Source organism: Salmo salar, chromosome 05 (genome assembly GCF_965601325.2).
Source record: "Salmo salar chromosome 05, fSalSal1, whole genome shotgun sequence".
Classification (NCBI taxonomy): Eukaryota; Metazoa; Chordata; class Actinopteri; order Salmoniformes; family Salmonidae; genus Salmo; species Salmo salar.
In genome coordinates, this window is record NC_138295.1 from 15,287,534 (window position 1) to 15,308,848 (window position 21,315).

Consider the following 21,315-nt stretch of genomic DNA (forward strand, 5'->3'; position numbering starts at 1 on the left):
ATGTTGTGTCTGATAGTGACAGTGGTTCACTGTTCCTCCCATGTTGTGTCTGATAGTGACAGTGGTTCACTGTGCTCTAACACTATGTGTAACTTCTGCCTGGTGATATCTATGTGTATTTATAACGTGTCATAAAATAATGTACGCCAGTTTACTGTAGGAGAATCTGACAAACCATGGCAACCAAACCAACTGCTTGCTGTCTCCTGGCTGTCTGTCTGCTGAGGTCTCTGGTCCAGAATAAAACTACAGCTCGAGAGGATAGCTAGGCGTGTAGGATGACATCGCCACTTATACTTAAGTGATGATCTAGGATCAGTTTTGCCACTTGCATCCTAATGTTTAAGTCCATAGCTGATGAAGAGCAAACTGATCCTAGGCCTGTGGTTAGAGACACTCTGCCCAGATGTCTAGGGGAATGAGATCTCTCTGCCCCTGACATAACGTTACTGCTATAATGCTCCCTCAGTCACTGTGTGCATTCCAAATGGCTCCCTATTCCTTATCTAGTGCATTACTTTGGAACAGGCTCTGGTCAAAATTAGGGCACTACTTTGGAACAGGTTCTGGTCAAAATTAGTGCACCACTTTGGAACAGGCTCTGGTCAAAATTAGTGCACCACTTTGGAACAGGCTCTGGTCAAAAGTAGTACACTATATAAGGAATAGGGTGCCTTTTCGTACTAAAGCCAACTGTCATTATGTTGCCTTGAATGAGACCAGCGATCAAGGAGTTTCTACTGGCTGTGCTGAATCAGTAAGAGGACGGTACTTCCACTGCTTTATTGGGTTAGTCCCAGAGGGACCACTGATTGTACCCAACATGACAGAACAGTCAGACCACACACACACACTCACACACACACCTTGTTATACATTTTCTCTAGCTACGAGCAGAACCTTCCCAAGTAAAATCTCTCACTGGCCACAATTTAAACCTCAAAACAGAAATACCTCATGAGGGGTGTTATTAACTTGGGTTTCCAAGCAAAGCAGCAACAGACAGCTGAACATGTAGTGTACCATGTGAACCTAAACACACCATGTGAACGTACTGGAGTTATTGTTAACCAAACGGTCTCACTAACACACAAACACAGTGCATAAGATGCCTGCCTGTGACATAGTGGCCATTGGGTCGTCTGCAACTTTAACTCTTGACCTGGCTGGCTGACACCCAACCAGTCCTTTGAGAATCCAAACTTCCTCTCACCTCTCTCTCGCACGCACGCACGCACGCACGCACGCACGCACGCACGCACGCACGCACGCACGCACACACACACACACACACACACACACACACACACACACACACACACACACACACACACACACACACACACACACACACACACACACACACACACACACACACACTCCCAACATCCTGAAAGACCAAAGAGTCCAGAAGTCTAGCAGGCCAGGTAGCCATTTTGTATCCCCCTCTCTTCCCTTTCTCTCTTCTTCTCCCCTTTCTTCCCATTCTCTATTATTCTCCCCTCTCTTCCCTTTCTCTCTTCTTCTCCCCTCTCTTCCCATTCTCTATTATTCTCCCCTCTCCTCCTTTTCTCTCTTCTTCTCCCCTCTCTTCCCATTCCCCTCCCCTCTCCTCCCTTTCTCTCTACTTCCTCTCCTCCCTTTCTCTCTTATTCTCCCCTCTCCTCCCTTTCTCTCTTCTTCTCCCCTCTCCTCCCTTTCTCTCTTCTTCTCCCCTCTCTTCCCATTCCCCTCCCCTCTCTTCCCTTTCTCTCTACTTCTCCCCTCTCCTACCTTTCTCTCTTCTTCTCCCCTCTCCTCCCTTTCTCTCTTCTTCTCCCCTCTCTTCCCATTCCTCTCCCCTTTCCTCCCTTTCTCTCTTCTTCTCCCCTCTCCTCCCTTTCTCTCTTCTTCTCCCCTCTCTTCCCATTCCTCTCCCCTTTCCTCCCTTTCTCTCTTCTTCTCCCCTCTCTTCCCTTTCTCTCTTCTTCTCCCCTCTCTTCCCATTCTCTGTTCCTCTCCCCTCTCCTCCCTTTCTCTCTTCTTCTCCCCTCTCTTCCCTTTCTCTCTTCTTCTCCCCTCTCTTCCCTTTTTCTCTTCTTCTCCCCTCTCTTCTCTTTCTCTCTTCCTCTCCCCTCTCTTCCCATTCCCTCTTCTTCTCCCCTCTCTTCCCTTTCTCTATTCTTCTCCCCTCTCTTCTCTTTCTCTCTACTCCCTTTCTTCCCATTCCCTCTTCTTCTCCCCTCTCTTCCCTTTCCCTCCCATCTCTTCCATTTCCTGTCTACTCTCTATCCCCTCTGTCCCCTCATTCTGGGCCCCAGGCAGCTAAACGTACCCTACCATCTCCTCCTGATAGTGTGGGTCTATATATAACCCAGGACCCTGTGACTGAGCTGGCGTGAAGTGTCAGATTCCAGAGGCATGCATCCATCCTGGCTGGAACAGCACCTGCTGCTAACTATAACTCCCCTCCCCTCCACCGGAATCAGACAGGGTAGCTGCTGCCAAACAAAAACCCCCAACCCCAGCCTGTTAGAGAGAGGGGAAAAATGTAAGAAATCAAGGTTAGACTCATCAATTCCTTATCCTTGAGTCGTCTCGGAGGGGAGAGGCAGAGAGAGGCCGAGAGAGGGGCCAAGAGAGGGGCAGAGAGAGGGGGCCGAGAGAGGGGCAGAGAGAGGGGGCCGAGAGAGGGGCAGAGAGAGGGGGCCGAGAGAGGGGCAGAGAGAGGGGGCCGAGAGAGGGGCAGAGAGAGGAGCAGAGAGAGTGGTGGCTCTCCTGTTGCTCTTTTCATAAGTGTCTCTTTATAATTCAGCTGGAGTCTATGAGTCTATGAAGTGTCTGTGCTCAGACCGGCTCAGGCTGAGCTGCACTGTACTGTACTGGGCTGTACTGGGCTGTACTGGGCTGTACTTTACTGGGCTGTACCGGGCTGTACTTTACTGGGCTGTACTGGGCTGTACTTTACTGGGCTGTACTGGGCTGTACTTTACTGGGCTGTACTGGGCTGTACTTTACTGGGCTGTACTGGGCTGTACTTTACTGAGCTGTACTGGGCTGTACTGGGCTGTACTGGGCTGTACTGGGTTAAGGTAGAGCGCAGTATTGCAGCAGCAGGAACAGCAGCTCTGTAATGGTTGAAGGTGGAGGCGGTAATTATATAGCAGTATTGCTGGACTGACTGGACTGACTAGACGGTGGAATAGAGGCAGTGGAATGAATGAGGGGAGTTATTCCAACACAGAAGAACTCACCCTAGGAAGGGAGAACCCCAGACATCTCCAGCCAAAGGTACAGTAGCGATCCCTCTGGCTTTCTCTGAACTATCTCTATGACACACATACTGAGAGGGAGTGAGCTGCGTGCAGCCACAAGGCATGGCAATGAGGAGAAACTAGATACAAGGTCTGTATGAAACAGAGCAATACGTTTATGTACCGCTCCCTTTTTAGGATGTAGCCTATTATTACTCTTCACTGTCTGTAACTCTTGATTACTTTACAAAATGCTTGCAGAAAGAAGTTCATTTTCATTTTATTGTAAAAGAAGCATGTGCGACAGAGCTGCTATGCTAGCTGTTAGCAGAGCACACGCCTGAATGAACTTCTATGGTTGAACAATGCTAATTGCTAAGTCCTAATGCTAAAAATACTGAAAGACAATGTTATTACGCTTTCATGAATCAATCATTCATCGCTATTTTCTACTAAAGTTAGTTATTACTTTAGAATGTGTAGGCTATTTCAAATTATACAGATACCCATATACCTATACCTATGTCCAACCAGACACCTATGTGTGCATAGGCCGTGTTTCTCTGAGACACATGACTGAGTTAGCTTACTGGTTAGCCGGTAAGTTATTGTGACATTGTCACGTCCTGACCATAGAAAGATGTTATTTTCTATGGTAGAGTAGGTTAGGGCATGACAGGTTTTTTCTCTCTCTATGTTTTCTATTTCTATGTTCAGGTTCTAGTTTTGTATTTCTATGTTGGGGTTTTGTTTGGGATGATCTCCAATTAGAGGCAGCTGGTCCTCGTTGTCTCTAATTGGAGATCATACTTAAATAGTTTTTTTTTTCCACCTGGGTTTGTGGGAGATTATTTCTGAGTTAGTGTATGTTTCTACTCTGCGTCCCGGTTTGTTGTTTTTGTTCGTTCAGTTTATTTGTGTATGTATTGCAAAGTTTCACAGTGAAAATAAAATGTGGAATGACACACACGCTGCACTTTGGTCCGCTTCTCCTTACGACAACCGTGACAGAATCTCCCACCACCAAAGGACAAAGCAGCGTGGTCAGCAGAACAAATGGACTTGGGAGGAGATATTGGACGGGAAAGGACCCTGGAGGCAGGCTGGGGAGTATCGCCATCCTAAAGAGGAAATGAGGCAGCGAGAGCGGAGCGGCGATACTACGAGGCACTATACCAACCACGAGGCAAGTGCGAGAGGCAGCCCCCCCAAAAAATATTTTGGGGGGCACACGGGGAGATTGGCAGAGTCAGGTTGGAGACCTGAGCCAAATCCCCGTGCTTACCGTGGGGAGTGAGTGAAGAAACAAGCACCGTGTTATGCAGTGATGCGCACTGTTTCGCCAGTGCGCATTCACAGGCCGATGCGATCTGTGCCCGCACCCCGCATTTGTCGAGCTAGGTTGAGCATCCAGCCAGGACGGGTTGTGCCAGCTCTACGCTCGAGATCTCCAGTGCGCCTCCACGGCCAAGTATATCCTGTGCCTGCCCCACGTACCCGGCCTCCAGTGAGTCTATTCAGCCTGGTAAGCCCTGTGCCTGCTCCTCGCACTTGCCCTGAGGTGCGTGTTACCAGTCTGGCGCCACCTGTGCCAGCCCCACGCATCAGGCCTCCAGTGCGCCTGCCCAGTCCGAGGTGTCCTGTTCCTGCTCCCCGCACTCGCCCAGAGGTGCGTGTTACGAGTCTGGTGCCACCTGTGCCAGCCCCACGCATCAGGCCTCCAGTGCGAATTCCCAGTCCAGAGCTTCCAGCAACAGTTCCCAGTCCAGAGCTTCCGGCGACAGTTCTCAGTCCAGAGCTTCTGGCGATAGTTCCCAGTCCAGAGATTCCAGCGACAGTTCCCAGTCCAGAGCTTCCGGTGACGGCCTACAGTCCGGAACCTCCTGAGACGGCCTGCGGTCCGAAACCTCCTGAGACGGCCCGCAGTCCGGAACCTCCTGAGACGGCCCGCAGTCCGGAACCTCCTGAGACGGCCCGCAGTCCGGAACCTCCTGAGACGGCCCGCAGTCCGGAACCTCCTGAGACGGCCCGCAGTCCGGAACCTCCTGAGACGGCCCGCAGTCCGGAGTCTTCAGCAACGGCCCGCAGTCCAGAGTCTCCAGCGGCGGCCCGCAGTCCAGAGTCTCCAGCGGCAGCCCGCAGTCCAGAGTCTCCAGCGGCAGCCGGCAGTCCAGAGTCTCCAGCGGTGGCCCGCAGTCCAGGGTCTCCAGCGGTGGCCCGCAGTCCAGGGTCTCCAGCGGTGGCCCGCAGTCCAGAGTCTCCAGCGGCGGCCCGCAGTCCAGAGTCTCCAGCGGCGGCCCGCAGTCCAGAGTCTCCAGCGGCGGCCCGCAGTCCAGAGTCTCCAGCGGCGGCCCGCAGTCCAGAGTCTCCAGCGGCGGCCCGCAGTCCAGAGTCTCCAGCGGCGGTCGGCAGTCCAGAACCTCCAGCGGTGGTCGGCAGTCCAGAACCTCCGGTGATGATCCACAGTCCGGTGACACAAAAAAACGGAGGGATCAGCGGGCGGAGCAGGGGTTACGCCCTGAACCGGAGCCGCCTCCTCTGTTGAAGGATCCGCAGGATGAGAAGGTTCTGCTTACTGCACCAGAGCCGCCATAGACATTTGCACCCTCCCTAACCCTCCCTTTTCTTTTTTTTTGTCGGTGCGTTCGGAGTCCGCACCTTTGGGGGGAGGGGGGGGGGGTACTGTCACGTCCTGACCATAGAAAGATGTTATTTTCTATGGTAGAGTAGGTCAGGGCGTGACAGGTTTTTTTTCTATGTTTTCTATTTCTATGTTCAGGTTCTAGTTTTGTATTTCTATGTTGGGGTTTTGTTTGGGATGATCTCCAATTAGAGGCAGCTGGTCCTCGTTGTCTCTAATTGGAGATCATACTTAAATAGTTTTTTTTTCCACCTGGGTTTGTGGGAGATTATTTCTGAGTTAGTGTATGTTTCTACTCTGCGTCCCGGTTTGTTGTTTTTGTTCATTCAGTTTTATTTGTGTATGTATTGCAAAGTTTCACAGTGAAAATAAAATTTGGAATGACACACACGCTGCACTTTGGTCCGCTTCTCCTTACGACAACCGTGACAGACATTTGAATGATTAGGGCCTCATTGGCCTCATGGAATGATTAAGATGGCAAAATGAGTTCAAATTATGCTATGAATGTTTGTATGTGTTATCCTCTCAATTACACATTCACCCGAATAACTTGTAACACTGACAAAAACATATTAATCAATGCTTAGATGTAAATATGATAATTAGTACTGTATGTGAGTACACTGGTAATGCTACTTTGAAAACAAAACTGTGTATCTCTGCCCCCCCCCCCCCCTGCATACACACACACAAACATACACACACACACACCACAGGAGAAACTGGCTGGTCCTCTGTGAGCCCTGAGTGGTGTAACGATGGACAGCTGGACCCTCCGGGGGGACAGCTACTCCTTCCTCCGCAGCAGCGCTCCCCGCGTCTTCTCCCTGCGCCACCGTGACGGAACCCCGAACCACGTGGAGATCTTCGACATCACCAACATCCCCAGCCAACGCTCAGCCATCTCTGAGACCACCTGCCTCTGTGACATCTTTGGGGACGACTGTGAGTCCCTCTCCAGTAGCCCAGCTACAGGGGCCTTCGTCCACCCTCCCGTCCCCCCACCCAGGAGGGAGGCAGCAGGGCCAGGGCAGAGCTCAGAGTCGCCCCCAGTGTTGCCCTGCGTGGTGGATGAGCTGAATGACTCGACAAGTTCCTACCACACAGCACCAGAGAGATTTGAGGATTCTACAGAGAAGCTCAGTCCTCCAACGCAGAGGGAGAATAATGATCATTTATCTGAAGGCTGGGAGTCAGGAGCATTAGCTACTGCAGGAAACAACTCATCATCATCGTGGACGTCTAAGGACATCAGCCCAAGACTAAAACAAGGAAATACAGCTCCAACACCTGGATGGAGGACACATGACTCCTCACCTCAGGTGCCTAGCCTTACCTTTAATACTTCAACACCTTCACCTGGCTACAGTAATACTACAACACCTTCACCTGACTACAGTAATACTACAACACCTTCAACTGACTACAGTAATACTACAACACCTTCACCTGGCTACAGTAATACTACAACACCACCTGGCTACAGTAATACTACAACCCCTTCACCTGAAGGTAGAGGTTCAACTTCAGTGATCCAGCGCTCACCTGCCCCCTCACCACAGTGTAGAGAAACCCACTTGTCACCTAAACCAGAGAATAGATACTCCAGCCCCTCATCTGAATCCGTGGTCCCTGTGCATTCCATTGAGGCCAGAGACAGAGCTATCTCACCTGGAGTCAGAGGCACAGCCTCCTCACCTGACGACACAGATCTGTCTTTACCTGAGACCAGAGTAGCTCAGTGCTTACCTGAACCAAGGAACATCAGCCCCTCACCTGAGTTAATTGCCAACCCCTTTTCACCTGATTACATAGTGTCATTTGAACCTAGGGTTAGAGCCATAACACCTGAGTTAGAGGACTCCGTCAGTACACCTGAGTTAGTGGACTCCATCAGTACACCTGAGTTAGTGGACACCATCAGTACACCTGAGTTAGTGGACACCATCAGTACACCTGAGTTAGTGGACACCATCAGTACACCTGAGTTAGTGGACTCCATCAGTACACCTGAGTTAGTGGACACCATCAGTACACCTGAGTTAGTGGACACCATCACTACACCTGAGTTAGTGGACACCATCACTACACCTGAGTTAGTGGATTACGTCAGTACACCTGAGTTAGAGGACTCTGTCAGTACACCTGAGTTAGTGGACTCCATCAGTACACTTGAGTTAGTGGACACCATCAGTACACCTGAGTTAGTGGATTACGTCAGTACAGCTAAATTAGAGGACTCTGTTAGTACACCTGAGTTAGAGGACTCCGTCAGTACACCTGAGTTAGTGGACTCCATCAGTACGCCTGAGTTAGTGGACACCATCAGTACACCTGAGTTAGTGGACACCATCAGTACACCTGAGTTAGTGGACACCATCAGTACACCTGAGTTAGAGGACTCCATCAGTACACCTGAGTTAGAGGACTCTGTTAGTATACCTGAGTTAGAGGACTCCATCAGTACACCTGAGTTAGTGGATTCCATCAGTACAACTGAGTTAGTGGATTCCATCAGTACACCTGAGTTGATACCTCACCTGTCCCCTGCAGAGAGAGGCCTGAGCTCATCAGAGGAAGCCCAGAGCATCATCTCAACACCTGCCCTCGGGTACACGCCTCCTACACCTGTCACCTCTTCACCTGATCTCAGGTCTACCAGTACCACACCTGAACTCAGATCAGCCAGCATCACACTTGAATTGAGATCAACCAGTGTACCACCTGAACTCAGTCTGCTCAGTGTCCCAACTGAACTCAGGTCAGCCAGTGTCACAACTGAAGTCAGTTTAGCTAGTATCACATCTAGTTCTGAACTACTCAGGTCAACGAGTCTCACACCTGAATTCAAATCAGATCCATCCTCCTCAACTAGCTCATACCACTCAGGTTCCTCCTCATCCTCAGACACCTGGACAAAAACGTCCTCAAGAACCCCCTCACCTGAAACAAAGTACTATAGAACCCTATCAAGAACCCCCTCACCTGAAACAAGGTACTATAGAACCCTATCAAGAACCCCCTCACCTGAAACAAGGTACTATAGAACCCTATCAAGAACCCCCTCACCTGAAACACTCTGTAATAGGACCCTATCAAGAACCCCCTCACCTGAAACAAGGTACTATAGAACACTATCAAGAACCCCCTCACCTGAAACAAGGTACTATAGAACCCTATCAAGAACCCCCTCACCTGAAGTAAGGTACGCCAGCCCCCCTATAAAACCCAGGAGCTCAGCACAGTCACCTGCGATCAGAATCACATCCTCCACACCTGAGATCAAGAGAAGACACCTCACACCTGAGGTACCTGGACAGGTAAAGACCAAGTCCCTGGACCCTTGGTTCAACTCCTCCTCCCCCCAGGTCTCAGGTATCACCTACTCCATCCTCTCCCCAGAAGCCAGGGTGCTGGTGTCAACACCTGAGATCAACGGTCTCCTCTCCTCAGCTGAGCCACGAGGCAGAACACACCTGTCACCTGAGAGGAAGAGCACCACCCCTACCAAAGAGAACAGACGGAACAGTCTCTCACCTGACTCCATAGGTAGAGGTTCCTCACCTGGAAGCAGAGGTAGCAACTCCTCACCTGAGATTACAGGGATATACAGCTCTATCGTACATTCTCCTGAGACTAAAGAAATAACGGCATCACCACAGCCGCCCAGATATAAAAACCTCTCACCTGAGTATAAAACCCCCTCACCTCCGAAGAGTCATACTGTCTCACCTTATCCAACATATAAAACCCCCTCACCTCTGCCCAGGTACACAGCCCCCTCACCTGGAGTGGAAGCTGCTCGCTCCTCATCTGAGCTAAACACTTCAGCCGACTCACCTGGAGTAAAGAGTCCTGGCCACTCACCTGAACACAGGATGTCACCTGGCTCACCTGGAGTAAAGAGTCCTGGCCAATCACCTGAACGCAGGGCTTCACCTGGCTCACCTGGAGTAAAGAGTCCTGGCCATTCACCTGAATGCAGGGCTTCATCTGGCTCACCTGGAGTAAAGAGTCCTAGCCACTCACCTGAACGCAGGGCTTCACCTGGCTCACCTGGAGTAAAGAGTCCTGGCCACTCAGCTGAACACAGGGCTTCACCTGGCTCACCTGGAGTAAAGAATCCTGGCCACTCACCTGAACGCAGGGCTTCACCTGGCTCACCTGGAGTAAAGAGTCCTGGCCACTCACCTGAACGCAGGGCTTCACCTGGCTCACCTGGAGTAAAGAATCCTGGCCACTCACCTGAACGCAGGGCTTCACCTGGCTCACCTGAAAGGCATGTTGGTGGCCTATCAGAGCGACTCATTACTAACGGCACCTCAAACCCCTTGGGTAATCACCTTTCTCACGACTTCAGGGAAGCATCACCTACTGAAGAGAGTAGAGAGAGCACCTCTTCACCTGTATTAGCAAAAATCCCAGTCCCCTACAACTTCTCTGCCCACTCACCTGAGATCATAAACATCACACCTGAATTCAGAAACTTCACACCTGAAATCAGACCCATCTCACCTGATCCCAATGCCTCTTCAAGAGGAAGGAGCCCCTCCCTTTCACCTGACCAGGGGGTCACAGATAACTCACCTGTCCAGAGACGGGATGACCTGGAGCATAAACGTTCAGCCTCATCTCTAACCCCTGACCTTAGTGACAGCAGCAACCCCTCACACAAGTCTCCTACACCTGAGCACCCATGTAGAGAAACCTCACCCAACCCTAGGAATAAAACCATAGAGAGGCTAACTGAAGAAGAAATGGCTCATCGTATGGGTAAGGAAGACACCACTTCTCCTGCCCTCACCAGGTTCACTCCAGTACACATCATACCCCCAGTCCCTGGGAGGCCACATGGCCACTGGGGAAACAGGAATCACAGACCCCCTGAGACCCACGCCAATGAGGTCATAATGGAGTCTGAGAACATGATGGAGTCTGTCACAGAGGCTGTGACATCCAGGGGAAGCCCCACTTTTTCATCTGTTGATAGTAACACCAGGGCCTATGACAGCCAATCACAGCTGGAAAGGTTGGAAAGGGAGAGGGAGGAGGAGAGTGAGAGAGATGAGGAGGAGGAGGGGAGGGAGAGAGATGGGGAAGAGGAGGAGGAGGAGAGGGAGAAGGAGATGTGGGAGATGCAAGAGAGGGATAGAGAGTGGCAGAGGGAAAGAGAAAGGAACAGGGAGATGGAGATAAGGGAGAAGGAGGAGAGGGAAAGAGAGATGGAGAGGCAGAGGGAAAGAGAGAGGGAGAGACAAAGGGAGGAGGAGAGGGAGAGAGAGGAAAGGCAGAGACACAGGGAGGAAGAAAGGGAGAGGGCAATGGAGAGGGAGAGAGAGTGGCAAGCGGAGAGGGAGAGGGAAAGAGAGAGGCAGGGGGAGGAGCGGGTGCCTGGAAAGGGGGAGGGAAGGCAGGAGGAGGCCAGTTACAAGGGGGAACAGGTTGACCTGTCATTCAGTGTCAGGAATAGAAAAGGGCCTGCAAGCCGCAACGCAGCTCCCACAAGCAGAGAGAGTCGACAGGGAATGCCAGCAGCGCGCTCCTATTCAGAGAGCCTGCTCACCACCAGACTACAGCAGATACAACAGCTACAACAGCAACAAAACGGTATACTGCACAGAGCTGCACACAGCTCCCAGCCAGAGACAGCCAGAGGAGGTGGACCGGGACCCACCAAGAAGGTTCAGCCCCAGCCCAAGTACAAGCCTGCGATACCCCAGCTCGGGAGCTCCGTTCCTGGATGCGTCTCAGTCGACGGCCCCAGCTCCATTATGGGCAGCAAGCTGGATGAGGAGGACAACGAGGTGAAGTGGTTCAGTGACGTGGCCTTCCGCAGCCTGTCCTCTGGATCCCCTCAGGTGGACTACCTGGACATGTACAACTCCAGCCAGGACAGCCCAGCACGGGCTAATGCAGCCTTGCTGGCCTACGCCGACCTAAGAGGGTTTGCTCCACGGCTGGATAATGAAGATTTCCCAGTTCCACGCCAGCAGCAGCAGCCCTCCTCTGGGGCTTATTATCCACCCCATGATGACCTGGACCCATCCAAAAAATATGAGATGGGCAGCTTCGAGTGTGTGGACGTGGCTGTGGAGAGAGAGGAGCCCAAGAAGGTGCGGAGAGGAGTGCCCAAGAGACAGATCCAGCTGAAGAGAAGGAATACGGCCGAGCTGAAGATGGGTGAGAACAGCAATGGTAGTCCTGTCATGGTTCCTAGTCTTGTAATGGTTCCTGTGGTTCCTGTGGCTTCTATTGTTCCGATGGACAGTCTTTCTCTACAGAGACACAACAGAGAGACATTGCAGAGACAACACAGCACTCCAACGGCCTTACAGGAAGCCTACTGCCCGGAACCCAGCCCTGAACCTGCCACCGAGAGGACTGATCAGACCAAGAGGAATGGCAAGCTCCAGAAGTCTTTGTCCCTGGACGAGACATGTACCAAAACCAAGATGGCCACCTGCCTGATCAACAACATTCTCTCCAAGAAGATGCAGAATGTTGGTAAACAAACTGGCCAGGAAGGAGAAGGAGCTGACCTCAGCCCCTCTGAGGACAAAACCCCTTCTCCCCCTGAGAGTGAGGCGTCAACCCTTAAAGAGTCCACAAAACCAGAGACACCGAATTTGAGTTCCAGCATAAATTCAGATGATAGTTTTTCTTCTGAGCACCTGGCTGTGAGAATAGAGACCAGCCCAAACACTGACGTAAACAGACAACAGAGATGTTTCGGAGTGAAATCCAGTGTTAGACCAATGAACCATACTATTAATACTAACTCCACTTCTCTACAGCGAAACAACGAGAGGCCTGAACCTATCAGCACAACCCCTGAGATGAGTCCCGACACACATTTTGCTCCAGTTACCTTTCCTCTGAGAAACATTGAGAGAATTGAATCTCACAGCAACAGAAGACCTAACCATGTTAGCCCTTGGATGAGGTCTGAGCCCCCTACTACTAGTTGTCCTCAGAGAAACAGCGACAGAACTGAATCTCCTGCCAGAAACCCAAACTCTTGGAGAACTGACCCGGTCAAACCAGAGATGAGGTCTAAACTGGTGTTCCCGTTTGAGAGTAAAAAACCCACAGAGAAAGATGCCAGGATGGGGGGTAAGCAGACACATGACAGTAAATGGAGGGATGAGTGGGATGACAGTAAACGGAGGGATGAGAGGGATGACAGTAAATGGAGGGATGAGAGGGATGACAAACAGGCAGGTGACTCAGCAGATGCAGCTGCCCGGAACACCAGCGTTCCCGCTGCCATCCGAGCCAGCAGCACGCAGGCAGGAATGACAAACACAAAGCTGGAATACCCCTCTGACTCTGAAAACCATAAACATCCGTGCGTCAAGAGCACCTACATGTCCAAAACACCAGAGATCACTCTGGAACCCAGCTCTGTTACAGAGATAAAGAAAACCTCGTCTCTCAACATCTCACTGTTGCCCGAGATGGAAATTAAACCTGAGGGTAACCACGAGACTGCCTCCCCTGGGAGGACCTGTCAGAGAGAAACAACAGAAGAAGACAGGAGAGTGGAGACTTCGCATAGAGAAACCAGAGAAGAAGACAGGAGAATAGGGACTTCACATAGAGAAACAAGAGAAGAAGAGAAGGGTGTGAATACCTTGAACAAGATGAATGAACAGACTGTGAATATGGATGCCAATAGGAACAGTAAAGCCAAAGCTCCCGTGCACAAAGTGAGAGATGTGAGAAGGCTGGTGAAAAACACATACAACCTTTCGTTCAAGGCCATGCCAGCACCAGAGAAGGAGGAGAGGGGGGAGGAGAGGAGAGAGGAACAGAGACAGGAAAGGAGGGAGGAGAGAAAAGAGGAAAGGAGGGAGGAAAGGAGGGAAGAGAAGAAAGATGACAGAGTGGAAAGGAAAGAGGGGAAGTGTGAAGAGATAATAGTAAGGAGAGAAGAGAGGAAAGATGAAAAGCTACCACCTCACCTAATATCTCTCCAGGAAGATGAAAAGCTCCCACCTCACCTAATATCTCTCCAGAAAGAGGAAAAGCTCCCACCTCACCTAATATCTCTCCAGAAAGAGGAAAAGCTCCCACCTCACCTAATATCTCTCCAGAAAGAGGAAAAGCTCCCACCTCACCTAATATCTCTCCAGAAAGAGGAAAAGCTCCCACCTCACCTAATATCTCTCCAGGAAGATGAAAAGCTCCCACCGCACCTAATATCTCTCCAGAAAGAGGGAAAGCTCCCACCTCACCTAATATCTCTCCAGGAAGAGGAAAAGCTCCCACCTCACCTAATATCTCTCCAGGAAGAGGAAAAGCTCCCACCTCACCTAATATCTCTCCAGGAAGAGGAAAAGCTCCCACCTCACCTAATATCTCTCCAGAAAGAGGAAAAGCTCCCACCTTACCCAATATCTCTCCAGAAAGAGGAAAAGTCGATGCAGATAGAATACAAAGCTATCAGCTGGAGAGAAAACAAAAACAAAACAACGTCCAACAAAACAGACAGAGAAACGTCTAGAGGCAAACCTAAGACTGATTCTTTACAGCAGGTGTCCAAAGGACCCCGGGACCTCTCTGATGTAACACCTAAGAGTTGCGCAACAGAGGAAGTAGCTGTGACAGAGACAGAGTCAAACCAACACAAGACCCCTGTACAGGACACTGTCAAAACAGAAACAGGCAACACCAAGGTGAAACCCAGTGAAACAGAGTCACCGAGAGTAACCAGGAGACACCGAAGTATATCAGAGTCTAGTGACAAACCTGAAGTAGTGAGAAGAGATACCAAGCCACCTATGCTGGGGAGCAGCCCTAAACTCCCCAGTAAAGACAGAAGAGTGTCTAGTGCTTCTCTGGTGCTACAGGATGGATCCAATAAGCCCAAGTCATTCTCAGCCTTAGTTCCTGCCTGCTCCCCAGCTCCAACCCTGGCCTCCTCACCCTCACCTGGTCCCAAAGCTTCGCCAGCCCCAGCTCCAACCCTGGCCTCCTCACCCTCACCTGGTCCCAAAGCTTCGCCAGCCCCAGCTCCAACCCTGGCCTCCTCACCCTCACCTGGTCCCAAAGCTTCGCCAGCCCCAGCTCCAACCCTGGCCTCCTCACCCTCACCTGGTCCCAAAGCTTCGCCAGCCCCAGCTCCAACCCTGGCCTCCTCACCCTCACCTGGTCCCAAAGCTTCGCCAGCCCCAGCTTCTCCTCCAGCACCAACCTCATCCCCAGTTCTAGGCACTCCACCTTCCACTGTCCCCATCAAGACCCCTACCCCCAGCCACTCTGTGTCCATACTGGTCAAGGAGAAGGGCTACCAGGCAGATATTGGGTCTTTGGTCTCTGAGGCTGTGTCAGAGACCATAACAAGGAGTGGTCGTGAAGAAGTGGGTGGAGGTGGAGGTGGGGGTGGAGATGGAGGCGTCCCAGGGAAACATATCAACCGAATAGAGATCCCTCTTCAGACCCGTGGACCCTCAGATGGGGGTACGAGTGACTCACACAGCCAGAGAACTTACTCGTCCTCTTCTACATCCTATGTGAAAGCAGCCTCATCCGTATCATCCTCAAGCACTGTGAAAGAAACCTCATCCTTCTCCTCGACCTCTGTCAATGCATCAACCTCCGCATCATCTTCTGTGAATGCATCAACCGCAGCCTCATCCTTTTCCTCATCTTCCGTCAATGCATCAGCCTCTTCCTCTCATACCCATTCAGCCCCAAATTCTCCCAGGCTTCGAAGAGACTCTGCTCAAACGGATAACAGCATTAGGACCCCTTCGAATCAGGAGAGGGTTAGTGTCAGAGCTACGGTCAGAGACATAGAACAACGCACGACATCATCACCACCACCCTCACAGAAGAAAACACAGGAAGACATTGCTGAAAAAGAGACGGTGAAGAAATCAACCTACTCACCTAAGTTACCAGGCTCGCTACCAGGCTCACCAGCACTGATGAGAAGATACCGACCACAAGTGATCGAGGTGAGGTCGTTGTCCAAAGAAATACATAAACAAGATAAACAAGAGAAGAACACCACATCAAGCACCAGACCGCAAACTATAGAGGTTCATTCAAAAGCCAGCGGTCCGCCAGTGGCACTGAAACCAAAGTTCAGACCGACAGATGCAAATTCACTGTCCAATGAAACACAGCAGAAACCAGTGGAGGCAGCAACATCAACCTTCAAACAGCACACAGAAGAGGAGAGACCTGTGAACAATGAGAAACCATCAACTTCAGCTACGACTATCCACAGACATCTATCGAACGATTTGACCCCAGCGTCTAACTACAATAAAAAGTTATCCGTTTCTGCAGTGTCCAGCTACAGGCCTCCACCTACCAAGACAACAATCATCACTAGTTTCTCTCACAAACCAGTGTCAACAACAGAAGACACAGAGACATCCGATGAAAGGCCAAAGCAACCAGAGGCCTCAACCCAGGGACAAGGAGAGGCCCCCAGCTACACACAGAGACCCACAACCCTCACAGTCTCAGCCCCAACTCCAGCTTCAGCCCCAGCTCCGAACCAAGCCCCTGCTGCCCCAGCTCCTGCCAAAGTTCCTACCCAAACCCCTGCCCAAGTCCCTACCCATGCCCCTGCCCAAGTCCCTACCCATGCCCCTGCTGCCCCAGCTCCTGCCAAAGTTCCTACCCAAACCCCTGCCCAAGTCCCTACCCATGTCCCTGCCCAAGTCCCTACCCATGCCCCTGCCCAAGTCCCTACCCATGCCCCTGCCCAAGTCCCTACCCATGCCCCTGCCCAAGTCCCTACCCATTCCCCTGCCGTACACTCAAGCCAGTCAGCTGTTGTGGATATAACCAACCACCTGCAGCATCCAAAAACAACAACAGCGTACCCTCAGGAGCAAACTATGCCGGTTACCTTCAACAATACAAACCAACCTGCCACGGTATCCACAAACACACAGGCTCCCGTATACACACACCATATACACACACAGCAGCCCATATACAGATCCTTGTCCAGTGACCGCTCACAGAGGGCAGATGACCTGCGTTTCTACGCATCAGATGACCCCCCTAGTTACGACGAGAGGGAGAGGTTCAGCCCCCTCCACCTACCTGACCTGCCCCAGAGGAAGCTGAACTGCTACCACCCCTCCTCTTCCTTGTCCTCTGCCTCCTCCCGTCCCCCTCCCTGCTCCTGCACCTGTGGCTGCCCCTCCCACGGCCTTACACCCCCTCACCACCACCACTCCCCCCACACCCCTCCCTTCCTCTCCCCCTCCCACTCCCCCGGTCAACCCCCTCTCCGCCTACACCAGTGCAGAGCGGATCCCCATTCTCTGAGATCAATCGGCTACCAGCCCAGCTCTCCCAAATCATCCACCCTCCCCAGCCCCACCCAGCCCCCTCCAGGCATGTACCAGTCCCTCCACCAACCCCACCCCTCCATACTCCAGCCCTGCCTGGCTGACCGCACTCTCCAGCACCCCCAACACATGGAACCCCGTCGGGCCCCCCCTCTCCACCGCTCCCCCCAGGGCCAGCCACCTGTCTCCGGGGTCCCCTACAGTGACCACAGCCACTCTCCCAACCTGCCCCCTATGGACCCTCAGTACCTGTGCAGCCCACAGAGCCTGGGGCCATCCTATGGGTCTGATTATGGGAGTCTGTCTGGGTCTGACTACCCAGACAGTACAGGGGGTCTGGGGTACGGGCAATCCCCTCGCAGGGTCCTCATGGATCCTGACACAGGGAAGTATTTCTATATTGAGGTGCCTGTGCAGCCACTGAGGAAGATGCTGTTTGATCCAGAGACTGGCCAGTATGTGGAGGTGCTCATCCCTCAGAGTACCATGTCTCACTCAGGCCTTTACCCTCCCTTGGCTGCCCCCTACTCCACCGCCTCAGCGGCCCCCTACTCCTCCATCCACAACCCCAATATATATGCCCCCGCCCCCCAGTACCTCCCCTATAGCCCCCCTCCTCCTGCACCTCACCCCCAGTCCCAGCCCCAGCCACCCCGCCACCCAGAGGCTCCAGCCCCAGGGACGATGCGCCAGAATGGGGCTCAGGTTGGCTACGGGAGCCCCGGGAGCCAGGGGTTCAAGCCGGAGCCCCAGAGTCATGCACCTCTGGACCAGAGCTACCTGGAGAGCATGTACTACGTCCCTACAGGCATGAACACTAGCCCCCCGGACTGCTACCACAAACAACCCTCCAGTCTGCCCAACGCGGGGGGGAAGAGGGCCTGAAATAGTCATCTTCCTGGTGCCTGTAGGGTCTCAGAATACAGCCAGGTCAGGGTGTACATGAGGAGGTCTAATGTAAGCCTCAGGCCTTGATGTTAGCTTTGTTTCCCTGGCAACTGGACTGGAGTGAATGATTCTTTAGTTGTGGTTGTTTGTTGTTTTATTGTTTTGTTGTTTATGTTGTTAGCAGCTTTTTATTTGCCTGGTTGCCTGATTATGTTCGCTTTTTATGCATTGATTTGGTAAGAGAAAAAAACTATTATCGTGTTTGAAGGTCCTTGATGATAGTTCTGGGATTTCTAATTATATTTTTCTTTGACAAAAACACCTGAAAGCCATCAGGTGTGCCTTATCCATTCTCATAGATTATTCATTCAATCTAAACAAACACTTACTGTTTGCATTTACACTACGTTTAGATACATGTTTCAATGCATACGTCAAATTTTTGAAGTAAATTCACCTTGTATTAAAACCAATATCTCCTAAAGACTTGAAACTGCTATTTGGGAAGATCTCATGTATGTGATGTTTTTCTCTGTTTATTATTGAATGAATAGGTTTTGTTCACAAAGAAGCTGCAATGACACTAATAAAAATGTGTAAGATACTGAATGTAATAAAACTACTGTAGAATGCCCTGGTCTGTTCTGTCTTGATATTTCTGGGATTCAATCCAACCTGACAGATGGAGTTTTTCCAGACCATGTGGCCTGACCAAAAGAAGCGTCGCCTTCCCCTGCTAAGACATTGCATGCATCAACCAATGGTGGCGTGCTACATCATGACAGCTGTTGACCTCAAGATTGCTAGAAGATAATGATGTAAAATACCTATCTTGGCTTTGTAAGATCTGTCATGCATCAGCAACGCCTGGACAGAGGAATGTGCCCAAACTCTAATCCCTAATGGCCATGTGACTTGATCAAGAGAAACTCCTGGCCCTACTGCACCCATAAGCTTCCGGAGGGACTTTTTTTAATACTTCACCTACTCAAAAGTACTCATAAACAGGGCCTCCCGAGTGGCGCCGCGGTCTAAGACACTGCATAACTACAGATCCAGGTTCGATCCCAGGCTGTGTCGCAGCCGGCCGCGACTGGGAGACCCATGAGGCGGCACACAATTGTCCGGGTTAGGGGAGGGTTGGCCGGCCTGTATGTCCTTGTCCCATCGTGCTCTAGTGCCTCCTTGTTGCGGGCCGGGCGCATGCATGCTGACTTTGGTAGCCAGCTGTACGTTGTTTCCTCTGACACATTGGTGTGGCGGGCTTCTGGGTTAAGGGAGCAGTGTGTCAAGAAGCAGTGCGGCTTGGTGGGGTCGTGTTTCGGAGGACGCATGGCTCTTGACCTTCGCCTCTCCAGAGTCCGTACGGGAGTTGCAGCGATGGGACAAGACTGTAACTACCAATTGGGGAGAAAGAAGGGGTGAAAAGTTAAAAAAATTAAAAATGATACTCATGAACACAAACACACACACCTCTCAGGATGAGGTCAAGCATGGCCTGCGGTCCATCTCTCTGTGCTCAGACTGCCATCTAGTGGTGAGGAGAGGGAGTGCAGCCATGGGAGAAGTTAAGAGGATGACAGAACACTTCTGTACAGAGATGACATCATACTGTAGCTGTTTTCATTCTCCTCTGGGAATGTTGCATCAGCCCTGAATACCGGGCTCCTGTGTTCCCCTTTTCCCTGAATAGCAACAACATGTCAACTATACTTTCATCTTTATTCTGTCAACCCAATAATATTACACACATCATTCATCATGACTTTGCAGTTGTCTTATACCAATGTCTTAAAGTGTAAAGGACAACATTTTGCTCAGATCTTAACACTAACATTTCTAAGGGCTAGATTAAATTTGGACCATAGAAGATATACGTTATAGCGCTACGTAAATGCAAATTCTGCGAAAGCGGGAACATTGCCTTTCAATTTCAATCACGCATTGGGGTGGATCTTCTGTGATCCGATTAAATCATCAGCTTTTACGTACCTGCCCTCTAGATTCTCCCAGAATAGACACAATATTATTATGCTGATCGGTACTTATTTGTGCTTCCCAATTTCGCCCACTTGGGGGCAACATAAACTGCAGCACAGGATAATCATAGCTTCTGAAGTAGTTTATCTTGGGGAGAATCTACAGTGAACAAAAATATAAACGCAACATGTAAAGTGTTGCTCCTATGTTACATAAGATGAAATAAAAAATCCCAGAAATGTTCCATATGCACTAAAAGCTCATTTCTCTCAAATGTTATGCACACATTTGTTTACATCCCTGTTAGTGAGCACTTCTCCTTTGCCACGTCTAATCTGTCAATGGGACAGGTGTGGCATATCAAGAAGCTGATTAAATAGCATGATCATTACACAGGTGCACCTTGTGCTGGGGGCAATAAAAGGCCACTTTAAAATGTGCAGTTTTGTAACATAACAAGTTTTATGAGTGCATGTCATCGGCATGCTGACTGCAGGCCTGTCCACCAGAGCTGTTCCCAGATAATTTCATGTTAATTTCTGTACCATAAGCTGCCTCCAACTTCATTTTAGAGAATTTAATAAAGCTCGATTGTGGGGAAAACTCATTCTGGCTACCCAGTGGGTGTGCCTGGCTTCCAAGTGGATGGGCGTATGCCCTCCCAGGACCACCCATGGTTGCACCCCTGCCCAGTCATGTGAAATCCATAGATTAGGGCCTAATTCATTTATTTCAATTGACTGATTTCCTTATATGAACAGTAACTCAGTAAAATCTTTGAAATTGTTACATGTTGCGTTTATAATTTTGTTCTTTACAAATTGCATTTTCTTAACTCTTTGTGTCCTCTCTCCTCACCTCCTCAAAACCCATTGTAGGACAAGGGCAGAGGGGACTGACTTTCTAACCCAGTGGGTTTTGACAAGGAGGCGAGGATGACAGGAGTAAAAGAAATGCTATTGAGATTTGCCTTGGTGTCAGCCTTTTGTGACAAAACACAGTCCTACTCATGCAGTAAATATGTTCTCAGTTGTCATGTTTTGATCATTTTTTTCTTCTTCAGTTGACTCAGCGTAGTAATGACACATAGTAAAACTGCTATTACAGACATATTATAGCCAACAGTTGCATTTGTATTACATATTAGTCATTGAGCAGATGCTCTTGTCCAGAGTGGCTTGTAGTTGCCTCTCTTTTCTAGCTCCAACCACATGTCAAAGGCTCCTAGAACTATAACCAGGTCCTTATT

The 21,315-nt window shown here is 50.6% G+C and overlaps 1 protein-coding gene across 2 annotated transcripts; it reads left to right on the forward strand.

Moving 5' to 3' along the window:
• The first annotated feature begins 2,540 nt into the window (after window positions 1–2,540).
• On the forward strand, window positions 2,541–18,720 carry LOC106604310 (uncharacterized). 2 transcript variants are annotated; one of them, XM_082975062.1, is made up of 2 exons: window positions 2,541–3,270; window positions 6,594–18,720. In XM_082975062.1, exon 2 carries the CDS (start codon window positions 6,636–6,638, stop codon window positions 18,081–18,083), a length of 11,448 nt encoding a protein of 3,815 aa, XP_082831188.1. In that variant the 5' UTR covers window positions 2,541–3,270; window positions 6,594–6,635; the 3' UTR covers window positions 18,084–18,720. The 2 variants fall into 2 exon arrangements, with proteins under 2 accessions (XP_082831188.1, XP_082831189.1); XM_082975063.1 differs by lacking the exon at window positions 2,541–3,270 and adding an exon at window positions 3,279–3,384.
• The last annotated feature ends 2,595 nt before the right edge of the window (window positions 18,721–21,315 follow it).

Bases quoted from the DNA above. Each gene is read 5' to 3' on its own strand.
- LOC106604310 (XM_082975062.1), top strand. From the start codon at position 6,636: ATGGACAGCTGGACCCTCCGGGGGGACAGCTACTCCTTCCTCCGCAGC.